The sequence below is a fragment of the Corapipo altera genome, unplaced genomic scaffold (genome assembly GCF_003945725.1).
Source record: "Corapipo altera isolate COAL_440 unplaced genomic scaffold, ASM394572v1 0, whole genome shotgun sequence".
Classification (NCBI taxonomy): Eukaryota; Metazoa; Chordata; class Aves; order Passeriformes; family Pipridae; genus Corapipo; species Corapipo altera.
In genome coordinates, this window is record NW_020884872.1 from 61,987,534 (window position 1) to 62,012,638 (window position 25,105).

Consider the following 25,105-nt stretch of genomic DNA (forward strand, 5'->3'; position numbering starts at 1 on the left):
TTATGATTAAAAATTAGTATTATTGAATAATTCACTTTTGTAATATGCAAAAGTAATTTTTTCTCTCATTTTCAATAACCATCAGTCTTAATATCTATCTAATGAAAAAACATAAACAGTGTCATCTGTCTGGGTACTAACAGAGAATGCCACTTATTGGAGCCTCATTGTTTACTTTAGCAGGTAATTTGTGGACCGGAATCATTTAATTGTTCTGAGCACATAATTACATGCCAGCATTTTCCAATTTAATTAAAATGTACAAATCTGAAGATTAAGGGAATTTTTGAATTATTAATCATTTCTCCTCTAGGAAATCTTGTTGCTCTGCAGGAGATTTGTCCAGTGTACAACTATACGTATTTTTTTCCTTCTCTTTCACAGACAGACAATTTTCCCGCAGAGCCCAATTACATGGGCAGCAGGCAGCAGTTTGTTCAAAGGTAAGGCCTATTAAATAACTTTCTCGGCTTCCCCATTTGCATTCTTGTCAAAATTGCTTTGCCAGAGAGTACAATTCAACTTAGAACAAGTAAATACAACTCTCTCTCTCTTCTTTCTTTCCTTCTTTTTTTTTTTTTAATATGTATTTCAGTAGCTCCACGTTCAAGGATCCAGAAAGAGCCAGCTTGAGGGACAGCGGGCATGGGGACAGTGATCAGGCTGACAGTGACCAAGACACTAACAAAGGCTCCTGCTGTGACATGTCTGTTAGGGAGGCACTCAAGATGAAAACTACTTCAACTAAAAGCCAACCACTTGAACAAGGTGAGTGAAGCCTCCAATGCTTACAAAACCGTAAAGCTTAAACCGTCATTATAAACCTATTAGTATTGCAGTTGCGGGTTATCAGGGTGGAATAGCCCACCGATAATACTATCAGAGAAAACAGTAAACCTTGTCACTAGCCCAGAGTAAAGAACACTTAGTATCTTTCAGAATGAACATGAAATGAAACCACAAGTGTCCAAAGTAGATTAAAAAAAATAAGAGTTTTTAAAAATAATTAGAATATACTTTATCTCCACTTGCATTGCCTGTGATATATTATATACAGTCCTTCTGCCAAAACGTGATTTGGAAATTCAAACTAGACATGACTGCAGCAGATAAAAGAATGCCAGTCATTTACATTCTGCATGTAGCTTGGAGAAGAGGAAAAGAAAAGAGGCTGGGGATATCAAAAGAGTAAAAATTAATCTGAAGATGTTTTCATTTCATGGATGTATTTTCCTATTTGTAATGTTGATTTCACAATTAATGATAGTGTGAGAAGTGTCAAATAATAGTATAATCTGATTTTCAATATACTTTTATTCATGCTCTGTGAAGGTACCAAAAATGAGTGTCTGTGAAAGAGCTAAAATTACTTATATCAGGACAATGACTTACATCTGGACATTCTTCCAGCATTCATTCTGACAAACAAGCATGTTTATTTCCTCAAACTTCATCCAATTCATTTTTTTCCAGATGTGTTTTATCTAATTAGAAGGCCTTTTATTTCAAAAGAGGCACTTCTTTTTTTTTAAAGCATCAGACAGACTGAGCACTCCAGCACTGTGTGCATTTGTGTTTTGCTTCTAGGCTGTAAGCAGTAAAGAAGTGCACCATTGAATTATTTTTAAATGTTTTGTACATTTACCATTATTTTACTTTGTTGTGGGGAAGGTGATTCAGTGTTAGAGACAGTTAAGAGATTATTAAATCAGTCAGCCTTAATAAGAAGTTATATTTATAATTAAGCAGAAATATATGATAAGATTTTTATTAGTTGTTGATTAATTGGACCTAGGTTTTTTGCCTCCTAGCTGAGTCTGGTCTGTAGTACAGACACCAGAAAATACATGTTCAACTTAATTTTTCTGATTATGTTGAGATTGCAGTATAATTTTTGCTGTGTAAGATATTTAGAATGCAGCAGTATAATTTATTCTGTATGTATTTGAAGGTTGACCTCATATGTGACCTTATTTTCCAAGTAATAAATGCCGGAAAGATTATTTTTTCCTGACCTTTTGCCACAGCAACTCTCTGCTTATAATTGGACATTGATCTGTATAAAGATGCCGTACAGGATATTTTTTTTAAAGAAGCTATTTGAGTGTGTGTCTTACTCTCTTAGTTTTGTGTGAAACAAAGGCAAAACTTCTGGATTTCTATCTATCAAGTATAGCCATGAAAGAGCTCTAAAATCTTTAAAGTTTCACTAGGAAACTACTTACTACTCAAATTAAAAATATGTGGTTTTTTAGAAAAGGACTGTATGGCCAGTGATCAAACAGTAGTTTGTCCAGCAGCAATAAACCCAAATCTGGTCAAAATATATGCAATCTAGTCAACATATTAAACCAACCAGTCCTGTTGCTTATTTTCATTATAATGTAAAGAATTTGCCTATAACACAGGTTCCCCTTCATCATTATATCTAGATGAGGAACCCTATTCATCAAGAAACAGTGTATTTGTGGCTTATTTCACATGTTCTTATTAAACATATATTGAACTGTGGATATTAAGTACTGTCAGCTACTGAACTGCAGCAGTGGATGTTTATGTGAATTTTTTTACTGAGAAAAAAAAAGAATGGGAATAGAGAGATAAACCACATTTTTTCTTCTCTCTCTCTTTATTTTTTTTTTTTTTTTTGGTTCTCCCTGAATATAATCACAAATAGTAACAATATCAATTTGTTTACTTGAATGAACTCTTCTGTCTCAAGTGTGCTGTAATAAAATCTTGGACATATTATGAAAACTGAAGCTGCACTGAGTACCTTATGGGATTTCAGGCCATTGCAGTGACAAATGTGGAGCTATGTGGTGCTCATGACTACTCATGTTTAGGATGATTAGGGTTCTTAGCCCAATGTAACTTTTCTCTTTTGAAAGAGGATAAACAAAATTGCTTCTCTAGTCATAAGCCAAGTTGAAGGAGGGTAAGAAAAATGATATGTGTGATTAAGGTAGAAAAAGAACTTAATTTTTCTTTAGCAAAAAATTCTTTTCTGGGAAAAGGAGATGGAAAGCTTGCTAGAAACATGTCTTCAACAACACCTGAAGCAATATCAGAAGTTATGGTTCTGTCATCATTTGGGGTTGTGTGCAGGGTAGGAATTCACTATTTTGTAGCCAAGTTCCAGGCTTGATTATTGTTGCTTAAAGATATTTAAAATACTTTAGCTTCTGCTATTAGAACAATGATAATTATTAAATCTTCAGATATTTTTGAAAAATTATCTGTGTTAACTCTGAATTCAGGATCTTCATTTGACAATCCCAATTCAAAAATTATTTTAAATTTGACATGCTCTTCATGTAATTCCAAATACTATTGTCATGGGTCCAATCCTACCCATAGCAGTAATAAGAATGCTAGTTGTACCAGTATTTTAACTGCAGTTTTGAGCAACTCTAGCCTAGACAGCTCGAAAATTAAAAGGTCACATTAAGATAAAAAAAACGTGTTGCTAGCACTACAGCAATTGTGCTTCCCTCAGTAACAGAGAATTAGGAGTTTTTAAAAAATAATTTTTGTAGGCAAGAAGTCTTCTGATTTCAGCATGGAATGGGAAGCAATCAAGCTTAGTTTATGATTTTCATTAAATTTATGAAATTTATGAATTTATAGAACCTTAGATATGATTTCAATGAAAATATATCCAAATAGCAAGTTTTACCTTCTAGTGATTTTAAACATTTACACAAATGAGAAAGATAATGCAAATTAGATATAATTGCTGTCTTAATTAATGAATTGCTTATGGAATGACCCTAATGGAAAGAAAGCAGAAGAAAACCCCAAACTATAAAGTAAGTCTTGTGTTAAAATAAGCATATCCCGTTTTGGTTATCTCAACCTTATATTCTCTTGCTGTGATTTCCAAGCCACTTTCTGCATAAAAATATCTAACTGTCTCTTAAGCTTACTTATGCTGTCTGAATCAGCTGTCTTACTAAGCAGCTTGTTCCATATACCTGATACTCTTTTGATAGAATGGTTTTAGATAGATTTGTTTTGTTTACCTCTCTCTATTTTCATTTCTGTTGCTGATACTTTAAACCCTATCACTAGTTTGGACAGTTTGAGATCACCCTACTTAAAAGTCTTACAAGAATTATAGTTTTGAATACGTCTGTCAAGTTAGGTGTTTATTTCACCTGAAGTAGTAACATGTATTATTCACTTTTTTAAATTTAAACAACAGAATAATTGCTTTGTTTGGTATGGTTTAAGAATAACAACAATATTCTGTATTTCTTTAAGAGGTATCCAAAGCTGAAAATTATACCATAAACCATAAACAATAATATCTCTAAGGGAGCAGTAAAACAGCGAGATGTACATTTTATACTTTTCTTAGTGAATCCTGCATATGTTTACCTTACAATCAGCAAAAAATACAGAGTTATGAACTTTTTTGTAGTTACTCATAAGCTATTGTCTTTGTTAGATTTTCCCAGGAATTTTTAATTTTTTTTTCCTTTTGTTCTTTTTTTTTTTCCTGTCTATGTTTTCTTGTTTTAGCATAAATCTACACTTTCTTGTCTTTATCAAAAAACTTCAAGGGATTAAGTATCTCCAAATTCAATAACTTTGTTGAGTTTTTGCTCTATCATTGTACATTGCAGCTTTCTTTCAACACATTTACTCGCTGTTCACACCTACATCACATAGAAGAACCATTTCTGCATATACAGTTGCCTCATTAACAATAGCATGGATAAAATAGAATAAACAAAAAATAACAAAAAAACCCCAAACAACAAAAAAAACCCCAAACAACTAACAAACAAAAAGGCACCTCCTTGGAGGAAGGCAAAAGGAAACTCTTCAGCACAATTGTGAGAGTTTCCTCCAGGACCAATATTGCCCACCAGTCTTCTCTCTAGAACAGCACTGTTTTAATCTGGGATATAGATTAACAGTATAAAAGGACTCTAATGTATCTTCATGAAAAAAAATTATACTTAAATATAACTTAAAAATAAAATAGTTCTTTCTTCATCACTACAACAAAAATACATTTGCATCACAACTGATGCAGTCCTGCATGCAAGTCCTAGGAATAAATATTACAGTGTTACAGAATCTCTACAAATACTGTTAACCCTTGTGTTTGCCCACTGAACGCATTCACATACCAAGTCTGTAGTGACTTGAACATTTAGAGTGTCCATTTCTAGACAAGAATGATCCTAGAAATAGAGTATCCTCCATTATCCACCTGCAGCAGAGTAGAAATTTTCAAAAATTTTTAACAAGATTTTCTCTGAACTATGCATTGATTTTCTTGCCATAATCTTGCTTGAGTCCGTAAGATAATTAAAATCCATTCTGTTTAACTGAGTTAGAATCAGTCTAGACTGCTAAGTGCACAAAGTTCATCAAGAAAATTTCTGCTGTCTGACATCATCACCAGGCCATTGGGGATGATGGGTTCTTTAGGAATACATCAGCTTAATGAGATAAATTTTGAAAAGATTTCTTTTCAAAATTTTCTGAAATGGTGATGGCTTTTACTGAGAAACTGGTGGAAGCTGGGAGTCCCCAAGAGCTGACACAACCTGTGAAATGGTTTGTTCAACATTCCTTCCTCCCGTAGGTTTTTTTACCCTGGATAGAACACCTCCTATCACATTCTGTCTGCCCAGAATGTGAATGGCTGTCAGACTACACTTCTTGTTCTGACGCCACCTAAGAGTGTTTATGTCCAGCATTATCATCCCTTCCAACTCACTTACCCCTAGCATTGGTCAGGTAAGATGCTAACTTGCTGTTGAGTTGCACACAGTACCCATTCTTCACTTTCGTCTGATTAATTTTTAGCCAGGAAAGCTACAAGAGCAACTTAATTGTATTGAGAGTCTCTTTCCTTTTCTTAGTCTGTCTGTACCTGTTTCTAGAACTCTGAATTTTCAAAATACAAATTTTCACACACAAAATGAGGTTTTGTGTTTTCTGCTTTTGTTTGTTCTTTTCTATAAATTTTTCTCTCCTTTTTTTTTTGTTTCTGTGCTTTGTGCAAGCACATATACGATCCTAGATGAAGACTAGCATAGATCAAAAACTAACTTACCTATGCTGTAACTATTTCTAGTGTACCAAATTTGTTATCAACAGGCTGAAAATATTTGATTTTGACCTTATTCTAATAATGGGATTTTTAATTTAAGATTAAAAATGTATGTAGAACTGGAGACTTTTATGAAGAAAAAGACTATATTTAGCTTTGCCTAATGTCCACTCTAGTGCGTATAACAAGTTCAATATGACATTTAAGCCACCGACAGTGCTTCTTGGCTGCTTTTCTGCTGTGAATAATTTGTTCAGTGAAACTACTTCTAAATGTAAGAGAATTAGTAGAATTATTTTTGGTCTCATCCTTTTTATGGAGTCCTTGTGAATGGTGATACTGAAACTTCTATTGGTATTAAACTTTTAAATTGGTATATTTCACTTTTAGTCAGAGGAGTACTCATAAAAGTTTCAGATGTTCTAAGTGCCTTGATCTCAAACACTCCTTTAAAGATGATCTAGGTAACACTTTTGCAAGACTTCCTTATCTGGGCTGAGCTAGGCTATGCAAATGTTCTGTGATGCCCTTTTTTAAGAGATCAGAATAATATTATCCCTTTTAACCTAAGTTAATGAACTAGAGAGAGGAACACAGATCAGTTGCTTTTCCTGTGCAGATGATTATCATAACCTTTCTCATGTTAATACCCAGTAATCTATGACATATCTTTTGCTGTACAATGTATTGAGCAAATTATATGATGGATTTAGGCAAAATAAAAACTCTTATATCTGCCAACTTTTATTTACTCAGAGTATTAATGATTTTCTTTTCTCTCTGCTGCAGTTATGTTGATTATCTTTCAGGTTTTAAGTTTTCTTTTTAGACCATCTATTAGTCTACCAGTCAATTTAAGTTCATCCTTTAGATCTCAGTTATTTTAATACCAAGTCTAGATTTGTGATTGATTCTGTGTGACTGCTTCGAGGCAGAGTCCAGTTTGGTGCTTCCTTGTTAGAATGTTCTCAATCACAACTTCACTCTGTAGTGCTCTCTTAAGTATACGAGCAGATTTTGTTTTCAAGCAAGGCTATCCAGACGAGGAAGAAGTAGTTTGAGGAAGCAGATGTTTGTCCTAAAAGAAGTCAGAAAAGGAAGTGAAATGGCAGCCTAATGGTGAAGGGATAGATTAACCTGATGCTTCACTACTTACCTGCCTTAATTGATACAAGTTAGAAAAGTGTTGCAAATATTCTGACTGCTCAAGTGACAGTGAATACAGTTTGCATCAGATTACCTTAGTCTAATATTGCTGCATATTATTGCCCATTATCCTGCATTTCAACTGGAGTTGTGTTCTGCCAAACCAGGTTTTTAATCAGGTGTGCATTTCAGCATCTGGCAGATTATTGCCATCAGGTATCTGGTAGCAGTGAAATTTTGTGAATAGCATATCCCACATGTAATTAGTGTATTTAGCCATAAATTAGGGGTGAAATTTCTATAACTAAATTTCAAAACATACAGAAAGAGCTTTCTCCATCTATACACACACAAAACATGTCACTGTGACTCAAAGAAGGGATTGCAGCCATTCAGCACAACTTCCTCTATGTATCATTTGGTGTGTTATGCTACATTTTTCAGGTAATTTCATTTCTCCCCCACATAATTTCTAGTTATTTTATAATTACGGATTAATTCAGTGGTTGAAAATTATATGTATTTTTGGCCTGTATTTTTTTTCATTGGAATTTTCACTGTTGAATCAATTTAGATACATCATTACTAACGTCTTAAAAATTTAAGACTGCACCAGTGAAAGTATTCATAAATTTCAGAGGAGTTTTCTTTGTTGAGCTTATTTGCAAAATAATGCATACTATACACTTCAAGATCACCAGTCTATTACCATAAGTCTTGTATCTGATATTCTAATATTTTCGTGCTGTAGCTGTTGGTGCTCATCTGCTCTGTGCTTTACTTCAGAGGCAACAAAGCAGAATATCCCTCCCACTTTTCACTAGTGGAAATCTCATTACATCCTTTCTGTACTCTCTGTTTTGATACTGTCTTTTCTCAGGCTGACCATGGTTATTTTACTGCAGTTTGTTCTTGGAAGGCTTAGAATCCATAAGTTATCTTTTCACTTTATTCCCACTAGAAGAGCAAGAGAAGGATTTGCAGTTCTCAGTAAGATGAGGTCCTTCTATGTCAAAATCATTATCTTCAGCTAACATTTCTTCTTTTCTGATTCTTTTTATAAATTGGAAGAAAAGTGGGGGCATAGAAAGATCAACAACTTTTGAAACAAGGAAATCAGAAAATAGAGAGTTTTCATTGTTTCAGGCTTTATGTATTTCCCTAGGTGGTAAATGGATGTTCTCTACTTGCGCTTACTTTTGTAATATTTAGGGCACATATACATATATTGGATGGTTAAAATCAAGGAGTCTGGTTTAACAGGACTAGAGAGTCTATTCCTGCCTCTTATTTTATGCCTGAAAATGTCCTCGTATGGTGTACTTACAGGTTTCTTTTAATTGTGTTTCACAGAATTAGAGTTAAAAAAAACATTTAGTAGAGAGTATGTGTGTTTATTGTTATATAGAGGAGACAATTAAAATAAATACGCCTTCTCTCTTTCTCATTTTAAATCATCATTATATGATTGTATCCCCTCTTATTGAGTCAGGAGAAAATACAGATGAGGTAAACAACGTAGACAAGTTTTAACAAAATCCCATTGCATGTTCCAACCACATTCTTGTTCTCAAAAAGAAGGAATGTTCTGCTGATGGAGTAACTGTAAAGCTGATATATATTCGTTGGAAATCTGAACTTGGACTGTATTTATCAATAGTTTTATGTCCAGCTAGGGAAGACAAAAGAGAAGTGTCTTAAATAAGAGACAAGAGTTAATTATTCCATTCAGCAATGTTTCAGCTGGAATACTACTAATTGTATTTTGTTCTTCTGGAACAAAGAGTATCTCCTAATGTCTGTGCGACTAATACAGACTGTCCTTTTCATGGCCTTTGTTTTGTTTACATACTGCTTTTCTCCTATGCTGTGGTTTCCAGAGGGAGAAAAGTGGTTTAACTGAATTTTGTCCAGAGTTGCAGTACACTCTAATTAGTGATACATCCACTGTACGCAGTTTGTAGGCATATTTTAAAGAAAGATCTGGAAAAATTCAAAATCAAAAAAGTGGTGAACAACAGCAGAAAATAGAGGTTTGCAAAACATTACCTGAAGGTGAAAGTAGTGTTTGTTTAGAATATGTGTGTGTTTAAATGAACAAAGACGGGGTGAAATATAATAGAAGTCTTTGCACATATTAAATTGCTATAAATAGGATGATGATTGCTTTTTTGTTGTTGTTTAATTGGTTGGGAGGGGTATTTAGGCTGTATATGAGGAAGAACTTTGCTATAAAGATCTCTAGGTACTGAAGCAGGCTGCCCACGTAAATTAAAGGATTAAAAAGGTTAAAATCTCCTATCCTGGAGATTTTTAAAACAGGATAAATATATATTTATCAGTTATAATCTAGATTTATTTTGACCTACCCAGGACCAGAGGATCCACTCAACCCTCCTTTTTATAATGCCATGTGAGGATGTGTTATACTGTCTAATCCTCAGTAAAACATACTGAAAGGGAACATTTGCACTGACCCATTCTACAGTCTTTTCTCCGTGAACATCTTTATCTCAAAGAGCTCACCATATTAGAGAATTTCAAGGAATGTGGATTATGTAGTTCTTCACAACAAGAATCCCTGATACAATGTAATAGTACTTAGAATTTAACATGGACTTTGCTCAGAGGTAGAGTAGCATGATTAACTAATTACTAGTTAGTGAAACTTTATCTAATCTCTGTACATCAGTGATGTACACATACCATGTAACAGCCTCTGTGCATCTACTGCCCATCCTGATTTCCAGAATGTCAGAACATCTGGTTTCCATTCCCTGCTGCTTTTTTCTCCTATTCCAGCTGCTGCACTTAAATAACCTCCCTTCCCCAAGTGGGCTTCATATGGTTTGAAAGGGACTTAATGTACCTCAGTGCATAGGGAACTTTTGATGCATATTTCATCGTGTTTCAGTTCTTTCTACAGGGAACACTGCATGTATAACAGATGTTCCCTGACTGCTACCCTTTCCTGAAGGTGACATGCCCTTTTTTGTGTTTCATCTCTAATGTATATGGAGCTGGTAGTGCCTGCATGATACTAAAAAATGCTGCTCCATGACTGCCCCCATCCTGCATGCCAAGCTATATTTAATTCCATCTGCTCCCCTCTGCAGCATGAAATGGAGAAGAGCATATGCCCAGTATAACCAAGTCATACTGTGGCATAAAACCCCTTCATTTAAGACAAGTATATGTATTTTTAAAATTAAGAACCCTATTCTTCTGGTTTTTTATACATAAATTATCCATAAATCAGTGGTGGTATTTATGTGACCATATGTCAAAAAATGCATAATCTTTTATTATTTCTTTTACTGTTAGTAATGCAATATGGTTAATAATGTATATATAGTATGTGTGTGTCTATATATGTCCACATGCATATGCATAAATACAAACATAAGAAATCATTAACTGATCTCCCTGAAAATTTGATTTTTTTAAACCTATATAAATCTGTATCTTAACAGTACAGAAAATGTAATGGTTTAAAACATTTTTATGCTTGTTTTAAACTGCAACTATGAGAACAATTCACAAATTTGTTTCACAAAACATTCTATTTTCATTATAAAACTTGTTCATGCAAAGTAATTCTGAGGCAAAAACTTTCAATTTAGAAAAGAGCATATAATTGAAAAACAGTACTTAAAAATAAAGTTTTTAAAATATATATTTAATAATGTATAGTACCTCACATATTAGGTACATATATATAACTTTTTATATATAATATAATTGCAGTGTCTGGTTAAATATTATAAGGATGTGCACACTGGATCTTTAGAGGGTAGCCTATCAGCATAACTGTTTCTCAGAATTTTGAGTTAAATACTTCATAGCGGATTTTACTATCTGACCCAATTTTTGTTTGAACAAATGAAAACAGTTCTTAACATAAAAAGTGCAGTTTAGGTTGCACATTTAAAGATCTCCAGGCAGCTACACAGCCCAAACAACTTTCCAAGGTCTGAATGAAACATACAAAGAACAACAGAAATACAGAAGTGGAACTGTGTCTCTTCCAACCCTGTGAAGAGACTTTTGTAGCACATCAGTAATCTTCATGGCCTAAGGAAGCTTATATTGGGTCTGCGTGCACTGCTGAATATGAATATTCCTACACTTCACACATGTGATTAGTTTTAACAAGCGATACTTCTTTTCAGCCTTGTGAGTTTGATTTGAAGTGAGGATTCTGTCCCTTATCCTTATGGTATTTTAATGTTGTAAGCAAAGTTCACATAAATTACTTCTTTTTGATGGGAATTGCATGAAGTAGAGCAAGATGAAGAAAGTTATATTGAACACTGAAACTACTGCTGTAAGGAAAGCTTTAAACTCAGCTTAAATTGCTAGTGTGTTGTGGCTGTTTTTTGCTTCTCAAGAGTACCAGAGTAACCAGGGCAAACTGCTGAATTTCTTTGACATCCATGTTTATAATAAACAAATAAGGATATTCTCAAAAATTATATTTGGATGGAATTATACTGGAAAGTTCATATAGTAATGTATAGTAAAATATATTACAACTTGCAAATGTCTCCAAAACGAGTAGTATTATATTAACTCAGAATACTTATATTTAACATTTATTACAATTTCCAAACAATAATAATAAGAAAAAAGTAAATTTTGAACAGAAACATCAAGTACTTTGAAGCATGTAGTAAAAAGTATCTCGGTTATCATTGTATGGTTATTTCACAATAAGAAGATAATTGAAATAGTTTGGATTTCCAAAATAAATCTTCTCTCAAAATTTTTCTTTCTTCATTCCATTCATTGTAATGTAAAATTGTATTGTAAAATGAAATCCCATGAGATGTTTAAGCCTATGACGTACACTTATAAAATTGTGAATTTTTCCTATGGATATCTTTTCCTTCTGCAGAAGCATTGATAATACACATATTTTTGTTACATTCAGAGTCTGTTTATTCATTCTTTATTATTAATGCTTATTTTCATTCCTTTATTTTTAATTTTATAAATTTTATTTTGTGTGCATTCATATTTTATTCTTAGTATGTGAGGAATAGCAGAAATATTTATGTTTCTGAAATTTTGACACAAGAAAAGAGTCTCTCAAAGAGAGGTTAGACAATTAATGAGAAATATGAACCCACCTTCCATTTGTTATTGAAAAATCTTGCCCCAATCACTAATTACAGTGATTTCAGAAGATGTTTTATCTCCTTAAGTATGACAAAAAAGGCCAAAAAACCTGAAAACATCTTCATTTAAAACCTAAAGATTTCTTTAAATTCTTTGAAGACGTAGATTCAGATGTCAGTAGAATTTCTAATTATCATGAATTTATTAAATGTCTACAGATTTTCACAGGTGTACATGACAACAGTTACTGGTTTGTTGTTTATTAAAAAGAAGACTCCTATATTTAAAGTTTTCCAAACACGTTTGAAAGATAAGTACCACAGAGCTGCTTTCCTTATTGTAAACTTGATTCTTTTTCTGCTATGCAGAAGTGTGGAAAGACAGAGAGAGAGAGAGTTACAGGAAAAAGAAAAATTTTAACGTAGAAGTTAAAGGTGTGGTAAGATAACATATAACACAGAGGGGAGGAAAAAACCCTAAGTAATCAAAACACACTCAGATTTCCTAAGAAACAAGAAACTACCCTATTGTTAGAGGTGATATGCTCTTGTAGGATTTGATTTTCTAGCAAAAGTGATCAAAATTTGTAATTTTCCTAGAGACTAGATGCATTTAAATAATCCTAAACTGGACTATATTCCATATAGACAGGTGCTTTTTGTTTTGCAGTAGAAGTTCATCAGGGTCAGCAGAGTTAAAACACTGTGCCCATTTAAAATGAGCACAGGATGCTATTTTTTTGTTGTTATAAATCAGCAAAATATAACTTTCTCTTTTTAATCCAATGCCAGGTAATATTATTCTTTTGCATAAGCTTTTCTAGTAAACAAAAATAAAATCTGTCCTCAAAATATGGAGCACAATACTTTGGAAAATATAAGAAAAGTGAAAAAAATGATAAGTGTAAGACAACTAAAAATGCTCTTCAAAATCTTAATGAAATCCAGGAAATTCAAGTTAATGGCATTTTTATTTAGACTGAGTTGTAAATTTCCAAAATGGATTCAAAACTAAGGCTCAAGCTCAAGTTTTCTCCTCCATATTTAGATCTCTATAAGTACAAGGAAACTGGAAAACATAGAACATAGACCACAAGGTTTTGTTAGTTAAAAAAAAAAGAAAAGAAAGAAAGCTTGACATGACAAACCTCTACATTTTCAACCCTATTAAAGAAAAGAACAACCCCGAGTTCTCAGGAACCTTGTACTTACCTTTTCAACTATCATCTCACCTACCTCTGAGCTAGTTACCCTAATTCTTTATAGTTAATTAGTTGATTAGGTCTCTAGAATTACCGAGGAGAGCAAGAGGTGCTTCTGGAGCATGATTCCTTTGACATGATTAAGACGAGTCACATCCTCTCTACTGTCAGCAAAAGATGACTGAGATATAGTTAAATAATTGTAGATATTTAAACCTATGAAATATTAATTGCAAGTCCGGTTTTGCGGGAACTAGGTTTTTGCATACTGACCATTGTTTGTTACAAGGTTTTGGCTTCTCCATTTCTTATTTGTGTTATGGGTATTAATGCTTTCAGCCCAAGTTTATTCTGGAGACATCATCGTGAATTTATTCAGTAAGTCTTTCCCATTTCATCAGTAATGGTGTGGAGGTGGTGGATATCTCTTCCATGGCATAAATATGCATGGCTATTGTTCTGTCTTCCATGTATTTGTAGTTAGGAACTGTTTCTTCCCTCACGAAATTTGGTGCATGTGTAAGGTGCATAATTTTTTATGCTTTGCTTAAATATTTACCAACTTAGCTTTTGTTTTGAATTCTTATGACCAAATTGCTGAAGCAATGGACAATAATGTGTTGGAGGTTTAAAATTAGAATCTGAGATCAACCTTCTAAAAAGCCCTATGTGCTGAAATATTTTACTGAAATGACTCACAAGAAAGAAAAGGCATGACCTTGGATTACATGGGCTTTTTAAAATCAAAAGAAATTAGTATGTTTATCTGACTGCTGAAACTATTGTAATTTAATTTAATTAAATACCAAGGAATTAATAAAAATATTAATTTAAGAATTAATCTCTATATGAGATATCTCTACCTTACATAGTGTTAATCTTTAGTAAATTTTTATCATTTAGTGAGTGGAAGTAATTCATGATCTAGTTAAACCTAGCTCCTTATTACATCTAAGGCAGTTCTTGTATGTTCATTAAATAGCAATAGGTTCTGGAATAGCTGTTAATCCCTGGCAAATACATTTAAGAATCAACTGGCATTTCATAAACACACAGTAACAATTCCATTTAATCCAAGTAAATATTTGTTTAAAATACTTCAAGTCTATCTTGTTTTGTCATACCCACAGTAGTATGTGCCATTAGTGATGGTAAGGTGAGATTTATCTTCATGAGTACACCTGCCACTCTACTCTCTGCAACATGAGAGTCAGCAGCTGGAGGTGCTGCACATGCTGACACAAAGAGGTCTCCTTCTAACCTTTCTACTCTATGGCCCTGAAAGAGATAAACTAATCTAAATATATATTCATATAGCTATGTGAATGTCAGTTTTCTACCAAATAGCTGTGTGAGCTGGGGTTGTCGTATTTTTTCATGCTTCTAGATGACATAGCTTTGCCAACAATGCTTCACAATATAGATCTGGTCTCACAAGCTGCTATTCAGCATCAGTGTTATTGATAGTGAACATAGTCTGCTTTCTTGCGAGGCTCACCCAGATTAAGATTGAACTGCATTTTTGGCAAATTGAACAGTATTGTCAAGAATACATTATGTACCTTCTCATACACAGAGTAACCTTAATAACAACTATTTAGCTCTGTAAGTGTCCCTCAGAACTATCTCAGAGATTAAATCTTGTGTATTGTACATCACTCAAATACCTTCCACTGTCTTCTGTTTTTGTGTTTGTTCTTTCAGCTTTGTTAACTGATAAACAAGTAGTGGAGTAAACATCTCATATGGATTTTTTTCCCCCCTCTCTCAAAATAGTCAGTTTACTTTGGGAAATTTGAGTACTTTCTTCTGATGGATTAGTTTACTTTTTTCTTACCCACAACAAAATATTTGGTTTAGGCTTTGTTAGTTTTCAGTTTGTTTTTTTAATATTTAACTAGTTTTACAGAGGAAGAGAAAATGGAGAAGACCTTTATAAAACAAACCAAACCCATCCATTTTAAAATTAAAAAAAAAGGTTTTTTGTGAAAATCTTAAGTAGATAATTTTTAATGACTACAAATTTCTATTTCAGAAATTATGAGAAATGTAATTTAGATTAAGCTCCAATTATAATAACTTATGTTTTGCCATTCACAGTTAAATTTATAGTTCATAAAATATTATGAGTTTATCTAGTCTGCAGAAGGGGAAAGCAAAAGTGTGCATTACTGAAAGTAGTGTCAAAATTTCTTCAATTTACACCTTTACACACTTTTTAATAAGTCTATATGTTGTCTGGTATCACTATGCATCAATAGAGCTAATAATGGCCAATTTAGTCCTTTGATATTGGTTCTGATTTGGGCTTTAGATCCCACGCCTTTTGAAAGTTAACTAAGTTTTTTGTTTCCTTTCACAGAAAATCATTAAAAGACTTCATTCTAACAAATGTAAGAATTCAATATTATGATAATTCTATTGCTGAAAACAATAGAACAGATTTTAAAAAGAAAGGAAGTTGAACTTAAAGCAATAACTTAGTAATAATAATAAATCATATAAAAATATTGAAAGGACAGGTAAATTTTCTATTGGACATTTGAAATTTTTAACTGTATACTTTGTGTGACTTTTCGTAATTCTGGTCTCTACCTCAATATTCCAACATAGATCTTAAAATGCTACTCCTGTAAAATGTATCTCATCTGGAGTCATGCTGGTAGCTACATATAAGTTTGATTTTATGAAACCAAATTCTTTATAAGGAATTCTTTTAATTATTTTTTTTTTTTTGGTGCAGATAATGTAATATCTTTTATTAAACTGAACGAAGCTAGTACTTAAAAATAGCTCCCTGACATTCAGAATAATGGATATGAAAGCAAGAGTAATAAAATTTGCTGGGAAGGTGCAGTGCAAGCACTGATTCAGCAACTACCACACTGATTTAAACATTTTCTTTAGTATGTACAATATTAATCTGTGTGAGTTTAAAAACATGAAAACAGCCCTTTCTAGTAGGGGTTGTGACATGCAAGTTACACATGAGGTAACAAACTGCTATTCAACATGCAGTCTAGGGCGACTGCACTATATGCGTGCCCTTCACTTACAGTTGCGGAAGGTAATTCAATCATCCAACTAGATGTAACATCTGAGTCACCTTGTGGAAGTTCCTGTTACTCCAGCATTTGCACAAAGACTAGGACAATTACACCCCTGTGCAATTACAGGTCTAAAGAAAAGAATGCAAGAAAATAAAAAAAAAAACATTTTTCACCAAACCTGTGTCGATTTTTGTTCCATGGATTTGTGTAATGGTGTTATGGACCCTTGGCTTCCATAACATCCTGCATACTGTTCTCCACAACTTAGGTGTGTGTACAAACATACTACTTTTGATTGAAACCTGCCACGTGACAATTTAATTAGCAGTGCCTAGTTCTTGCTTTAAGAGAAAGAGTAAATAATTGTTTCTTATTAGTCTTCTCAGTGACAGTCATGATTCAAAAATCATTTCGTATTTTCCCTTTGTTCTGTTTTCTCCAAGCTTAAAAATCTTAGTCTATTTAATCTCTTCTCTTATGAAAGCCTTTTCATAACTTTGATCATCTTTGCTGCTCTTTTTTGTCTTTTCAGTTCTATTATATTCTTTTGAACATGGCATGAGTAGAACTTCATACAGAAGTCTAAATACAGCAGCTGTGGATTAAAAGAGCAATATTTTGTGGTTTAATCTCTATTTTTTTCCAAGATATCTTATTCTAACTGCTGTCTTTATGAACTATCAGCTGTCATCTTCATCTGACTATCCAGACTAATACAGAGATCTGTTTTAGAGTCACTTGATTGTGTATTGAGAGTTGTTACTGTTTTCCATTATGTATATTACCTGTGTTTGTTGAGTCTGAATCTCATGTGCTGTTTTACTGTAGTCGTTCAATAGCATGACATCTATCTGCAACTCTTCATACTCTCAGATTATACTGCTCACATTCATACTGCTCACATTCGTTTGATACCAAAGCTAATTTAAGTGATAGTGTTACAATGCTCCAATTTTATAGTGGGTTCTATATGATCTGCTGATTCGTTAGGAGTCATTTTACCCATTTTCTCTAGAATTTTGTCAATTAATCTTTTAGTTACCGGCAGTTTTCATGACTCATTTCTATCCCCAAAATATCTGCGCTGCAGGAATCTCCCCAGGCTCCTTCTTTTCAAACTTTTTTTTTTTTTTGATGGGGAGTGGGGGGTACTTGTGACCTTATCTTCTTTCAGCACTGTATTATATGCTGAGTCTCTAATAACCTCACTGATCCACTGATCCTCTGGCAGGCTTTAATTTTTTCTGATTTTCTCGGTAGAAATTCTCATTACTTTCTGTGTCATGAATAAATAGTCTTCCAAACATTTTTCATACTTCCCTACAGTATGGTAACATTTTATTTGTTTGAATTTATGCATTTTTCTCATCCTAATTTGCTCACAATTTCCACCTTTTTTTTTTTTTAGGAGTATCTTTTTACTTCTAATGACCTCTTTTAGTCTACTGTTTCACCATGCTGGTTATTTTTCTGTCCTTTAAAAGTGTTTTTGATAAGTGGTATACAGTTTCTCTGAACTCCTAATATAGTATCTTTAGGCAGCCTGTCATGCTATCTGCAAGCATTTAGTCTTTTAGTTGTCCTTTTCAATTTCCTTTCAAAAAGCTTTGCCATGTTCAAGTAGTTCTGATTTTTTAAGTTAAATGTTACTGTAGCCTTTTTTTACCCCCTTTTTCTCTTTCTCTTTTCTATAGATATATCAAATTAGAGAGCTTCATGGCCAGCATTACGGTGGAGCTTATAGATAATTACTTTTTCCACCTGGCCTGTTGAATGCTAAAAATTAAATCAAGTAAATGCTATTTATCCTCTTGTGAACTGTTTGGCTAGTTGTTGTAAGTGCAGTGTACTTCATCATTCCTATATAATTTGTTTCTTGGAATTATAATTACATTGGTTTCTGCTAGGTATTTTCTTTCTATTACCCTTGTGAGGTATCTGTAATATCACATTCCTCACTTAGAAACAGCTACTGGTGTTCTTGGTTTTTAGATTTAAAAAAAGTATAGAATCAAGTAAATACTTGGGTTTGGTCTGGCTACCAATTTTTATGTGTCCTGTTCAATTTGGATTTTATTTGTTAAAGTTTTTCTTTGCTATTCCTTCTCCAAATATGGTTTAAGTTTTACTCTAGCCTTTTTTTTTTTCCTTTTTCAGTTTACAGTTTGTGACTTCAGTCTAGCAGACAAGTTATCTGAGATTACGTGCTTTTCTTACCTGTGACTTGTCTTTCATTTAAAAAACATTCTCATAGCCAATTCAAATGTCATCAGCCTTTTTTTGTGTGCTGACTTACATGATGCTCACTCTTCTTGGATGTGTTCCATTCATTACAAACCTTTCCTTGGTTACTAATTAAAATATACCCTCCTTTTCTAAGTCAATTTTCAACGTCAAAAAGTGTATGAGCTTTAGTGTCTAAAATCCAGAAAGTAGAAACAGAATCTCTGCAGAAATGTGGAAATACTGCAGAAATGTGATGTCATTTTCTGTTCTTTCTTAGACCATAACAAAAAGACAGGAAAAAAAAAAGAAGACACGTTTATTCCAAATCAATTTCATCTTGAATTTTATCTTTTGCTTGTGATTCAATTGACTCAAGTCTGCCTATTCATATTGAATTTTTATGACAGCGACTTGATAATTGTACTTGTAACTAATGTTCAAGTAAAAATTCAATGTTGTGCTTCCTTTTTACTGGAAAATCCCTGCACATTATATTGGTAGTCTCCAATGACTGCCAGCAATTTCCTATTTTCAACTCCTTCTGATTTTTATTCTCACACTTCCTGGGAGTTTTGGCAAACAAGAATAACATGTTTAAGTACATGTATTGGCCATGTCCATTTTTGCTTGGTATATTAGTAATATCACATAACAAAGACAATATTTTAATAATATTTGTATTGTTCATTTGTTACAAAATTTCTCTATGCCTATTTTAGGCTTGTTCTTTATCCTTTTGTCATTTTGACTTTCCTCACCCTTGGAAAAATGCTTCTAGATGTCTTTCATAACTTATTGTTGCAGATTTCCACTCAGGAATGCAAACATCCATTATTATTACCATTTTATCTCAATCCAGAAAAAATCTGAATGTTTTTTCTACTCTGAGGCAGCTGTAAAAATTTGTCCAAATTAATATTACAGGTGAATTAGTCATATAGCTTTTAATCTAATTATTTATATATTTATTTGGGCTTAAAGTACAGTCACTTTGGCTGAACTTAAATCAGTGCCAAATTGAATTAAAGAATCAGGGGCATTTTCGACCTGACTAAGAATAAGAAAAAATTAATGAAAAGAATAAGAGTACAACAAGAAGAATATAAGAATATCCACTTAGTGGTTTAATGCAATTGAGCGAATCTTCAAGTTTGCCTGTTTAATTGATAAGGATTAATTTTTCAAAGTGTTTCAGTGTAACCTTGGACAGAAGCACATGTGCTTTTATAGGCTCTGGTGTTCACCATTGTGCTTTGGAGGTCTTTCATCAAAGCAGGGCCTTAGGCTGCTTTTCCACCCTGAGTCCAATGTTCCTTTACAGACTGTGGTGGGATCTGTTTGGGTTGTAGTGGCTCCTGACTAGGTTGCTGTAGCTTCTTGGGTTTTGCTGCAGCTTCATGGCTGGGTCTGGTTAACACAGAAAGAAACATGTTGATAATGGATCCTTTATTCACCATTGCTCAGATCCTATCAGGTAATACCCTCTTAGCCTTACTTTGTGCAAATAAACCACAGGCACTCTGATGTCAAGGGCTCTCTGACCCTGAAATTGAGTTCCATGATCTGACCACAGACACACTTGAAGTCTCCTTTACCCTGCTGCACAGAAAAGTCACCCGCTTTTGTAAACACTGGAGTTCCTTTTCACACAGAATTTTTTCAAAAGTTCTAGGTAAAATCCAAGAAGAGCATTATGCTAAGCAGAAGGATCACGTAACCATGAATCCTGACTATGCTGACTTCTGAATCATGTCTGAAACAGGCCAAAGGTGTGCTCTGCATCATTCCAGCTGCATGGACATTATAGGTAGAGCAGTTATATGAAGTAGACACTTTTCTGCTGTGGCACTTTTACAGTTATTAACCCAGATCCAGCCAAAGAATTCGTAGAAAAAGAATAAACCTTTTGAGCTCCGCAGAGTGTCACTCACATGTTCTCAGACAAGAATAGGAGTCTTTCAGTTTATCTAAGAGGTTTAACTTTTTTTTTTCTCAGAATTTCATTCAATTACAATACGTATTTATTTAAAATTCCTTCATCTGGAACCTTAGGAAAAGATAACTTCTTTCCATTTCAGTTTTAAAAAGAGGTTACAATAACACCTGAACTTGTGGAATATTTGACCTAGCCATGTCTCTTTAATAGCTTGCTTGCTGATTCAAACGAGTGATACCATCAATGCTGTATTCAGGATTTCCTTACTGTAAAGAACAAAACAGGTCTGAACGTAAAGCTGTGGTACACTGCTCTGTCAGGCTGAACAGCTCAAAGGTAGACAAGGATACCTGCAACTGTTCAACTGAGCTTGAATTTCACCCTGATGCATGCTGAGAGCCAGCATTATATGCTTTATTCTCAGCAGTGACTGCCAGCTGTGTAACTCTTCAAGTATATCTTGCCATGTGTTCTATTCAACAAAAGCGGGTTTGATTCCAAAGTAGCTCTTCCAGCTACTTTGTAGTGATAGTGTAAAAGGAGGGTGAGTTTGGGCAAATAATAAATAAAAATTGACAGTAGTGTCGTATGAAGGGAAACAAAAAGAATTCTGTTTCCTTGTAAAAAGTGTGAGGATGTAAAAAATCCTGAAGTCATATTTCTTATGAAAAGACAAAGAAAGATACAGGACATACATTTTATTAAGTACAGTATGTTGAAGTCCATAGGATTCAGATCTTAACTATATATTAATCACATTTCCAACTCTCTCATCACAACCTGTGGGAATCAAAAACCTCAATCAATTAGATATCGGTGTGACCAAACTGTAAGAATTGCTTATGCTGAACTGTTTAGTGGGACAATATTCTGCATGGGACCCCACAACTCTGTTAGATTCATTTTTATCTCATTGCACCCTGATGTCCATTAGAAGACTGGGAGTTAGATATGTAGGTTCGGGAGAAGGAGGCAATGTGGATTCCAGTAGAAACCATGCAAGTTTGATGTAACAATGGAGGTGTTAATGGGAGGCTTGACTTTCCAAGCCTCAGCTTACAGATGTGGCAGCTTTTATTTACTTCACTTAAACTTCTGATTTTATTTACTTTCATCATTATTCTTTGATTTACTTGCTCAGTGTAGGAGAATCTGACTGGAGCCCCTGTTTATTTCTTGTGACATGTCTTTTCCATCAAATGGCAGCCATCAACTGAGAACATTTTATTTCTAATCTTGGAAACTTCATACTCATAAGAGTGGCCTAGAGGAACACAACTGTCTCATTGTGCAGTGAACAGAGAATCATTCTCGGATACATCCTGCTCATCAGAACCTTAAATATTATGGCCAGGTTCTTGAACTGGCATTGAAAATAAATTGAGAACAAATGGAAAATATGAATTTTTTATATGACAGGTTGAGGTAGCTTGTCCTCTCAAACAATTAATTTTCTTGTTCTATGCCCATTATACTTGTATCCCTGATTGATTTCTACGTGATGCTAAGTACAACAGTATGAGCAAGATGAGATTATCACACTGATGGTTGCCATCCAATCTGATGTTAAAAAAAAAGGACAATACTTGTTGAGATAAAACCAAGGAATTCCAGTTCCTTTCTCTGTATGTGTAATGAGATCTTGAGACTTTGTACTACTTAAGTAAACGTACAGTATATAATTAAATATAACAGAAGACATTCCTAACATATAGATATTCAGAATGTTCTTTTTTCATCTATCATCACATCCTCCTTCTGCTGGCTGACGTAGAATCAGCTATTCTTTACCTTTTAGATTTTGTGACACTTTTTTGACATTACTTCAGAAGGAGATGTAAGGCTCCATCAGTTTGTGGTTCATTGCGGCTCCACTTACACAGTCTTTGTAATGCTTGTGGCAAGCATGTAACTTATGGTCCCAGGTTGCATGGGCAGGCTCTTGTCCCCACTGTAAGTTCACAGCCTAGAAATCCCTTCTGTGACCAGTTTTCTTTGGTGATAGAAGCAGCTGTTGCCTGGAAGGACAATTCGTAGGAAGGCATTAATGTGTTCAAAACAAGAAGGAAACTTTTAGCATTAAAAGAAGAGAGAAAAATATGAGTGACTGTCCATAAGTATTAACTCCAGATGAGCAAACATGGGGTCTATCACAGTCTCTCCCACATTAGAAAGTTACTTTCACAGTTTCAACTGGTTTATATCAGTTAAATAGTCCCAGTTCTATTAATATGGTACACTTCTGTTTCTCCAGATGGGAATTTTAAAACAGAGAGGACTTGTGATCCTTCAGCAAGCCAGTTCAGGAAGGTGAACTCACAGAAAATTATGTGGGTTGTTTTTTATGTTCTTTTAGGCACTTGAACCTACTCACCATAACATTGAAACAGGATAGAAACACAGAGTGGATACCAGGCAGGAATGATCTGGCTTAGTTTTACATATCGTGGAATCACAGCCTAAAGAAGGGAGAACCTTGCTTCTGTCAGAACTAGGTTTTCTCTAGTGATATTTGCTAGCCCAAAAGGGCTAGCAAATCCACACTGCAAAGCTGCTTAAAGCAAAATGAAAAGATGGAAAATGCCATGATTTTTTACACATTTGAATAAAAATATTATTTTTGAACAAATGAAGAAGTGGGCAGTCACTTCAGTCTGTTGCAGTTTATACAGTTTTCTGAAACTAGGCACATCTTGACACAGAGTTTTTTATATGTGTTTTCACAGATGCTGCAGCAGGAAAAAAAAGGTAAAAGGTTTTCATATATGTTTTTAAATAATTCCATAGTTAGAATAAGAATTTCTGCTACATATAGGCAAGATGTTAAAAGATAGCCTCCAACTATTTTCAATACCTGCAATTTTGCCTTTATCTTTTTCATGTAAGCAACTTTAAATGAATGAATGAATAAGCATGAATGAATACTTATTCTGAGTGTGAAAAAAAATGTAGACCTTCAAGTTTAAGCAGTAGGTGAGATTTTCAAGTTACCAAACCAGAATTACAGCAAGATGTAAACTATCATTGGGTAAAGGATGAGATATAAAACCTTTAAGCTGAATGGATTCATATTAATTTGTTTTAAAAGACCATATCCTAATTATAAAACTTATTTACAGATAAGAGCTTAAAAATTCCACTCTTATTCATTATATACTGTTTTATGTTTGTATTACAGACTTAATCAGATTACAAGTTCTGTTTTGTGAGTAAATACCCAAGCAAATGTATACTTTAGTCATTCTGGGCTTAGAAAATAGTACAGATTTCTGTAGCAAACTTCAAAATTTTTTTATTTAAGTAGCCTAGATAAAGAAGTTAGACATTCCACTTCAGAGGCATGAAGTTCCTTAAAATCTCTAGTATTAGAAGAGATATTTTATGAAAGATTTATAAATAGAAATCTACATTGGGAGGAATTTCTAGTTCCAATAGGGATGGAAGACTGAAATTTCCCCCTTAATAGAACAAAAAGAAAAAAAATCAGCATGAGGACTGCCAGTACTTACAAGTGTTTAAATTCTTCCCACATCTCCATTTGATTGACATCTTCAATAAGCTGTTAATGACCCACTCCATTTGCTTTAAATGAGCCTTAGATTTTTAGATCTGGTGAGTTTTGCAGAATGTTAGAATTAAGTAGGTTTAATTGCCTTTTTTCAGTTTTTGTTTTCTTTTTAGTAATTCATCATTCAAAGGAACAGTATGCTTTACCATTGTAATAAAGTTTCTCAGTAACCTTTTCTTTGAGTTCTAGATGCAAAACTCTGTACTAGCTATAATGAATCAGTAGTCTTACCTGAACTAGGCTGTGTGTATTAGGTAGCAGTTATTCATAAAATAAGAGCTTTTCTTATGCTGGCTTTCAGTGTTTTAAAGTAATAATTTAGCAGCTGTCTTGGAAAGGGCTCTGAGCATGTTGGAAATCAAAGATGACTCTGTTTCTGTTCATGAAATGGGTTGGTACTGCATTTTTATTAGCATATGTGCTTTCCTTCTACTTTGCTAGTTTCGGTCCCTGAGGCACAGAGCTGAGAAATATAGATTGTAGCTATTATGCCAGATAAGGAAAACAACGTAAGTGATGATGCAAAATATATTTTCTCTGAGAGTGAATAAGCAGAGACTGTCCTGTGTAAAACAAATTTTTACCATCTAACTGTGAAGGCCTATTTTCACCACAGCGATACCTGCTGAGGAGCAGTGTTATATTTAGTTGCATTGTAATAGAGTTTCTTTCAAGAAATAAATTACTTATCTGTAAAGAAGTGATGATACAGGCAACCATGGCTTTTAGTATGCAAACAGCATTTTATAGTCAGACATGAACATCTCTCTTGGTGTCAGAC

The 25,105-nt window shown here is 33.7% G+C and overlaps 1 protein-coding gene across 11 annotated transcripts in view; it reads left to right on the forward strand.

Annotated features, from left to right (window-relative positions):
- Positions 1-25,105, forward strand: part of PCDH17 (protocadherin 17) — a 92,196-nt gene that overhangs the window by 28,517 nt on the left and 38,574 nt on the right. For 10 of the 11 annotated variants that reach the window (XM_027650137.1, XM_027650185.1, XM_027650194.1 and 7 more), the window contains 2 exons: positions 385-443; positions 596-768. In XM_027650137.1, coding sequence (XP_027505938.1) covers positions 385-443; positions 596-768 — 232 coding nt within the window. The remainder of the gene's footprint in view (positions 1-384; positions 444-595; positions 769-25,105) is intronic. The other variant, XM_027650177.1, reaches the window with a different exon arrangement.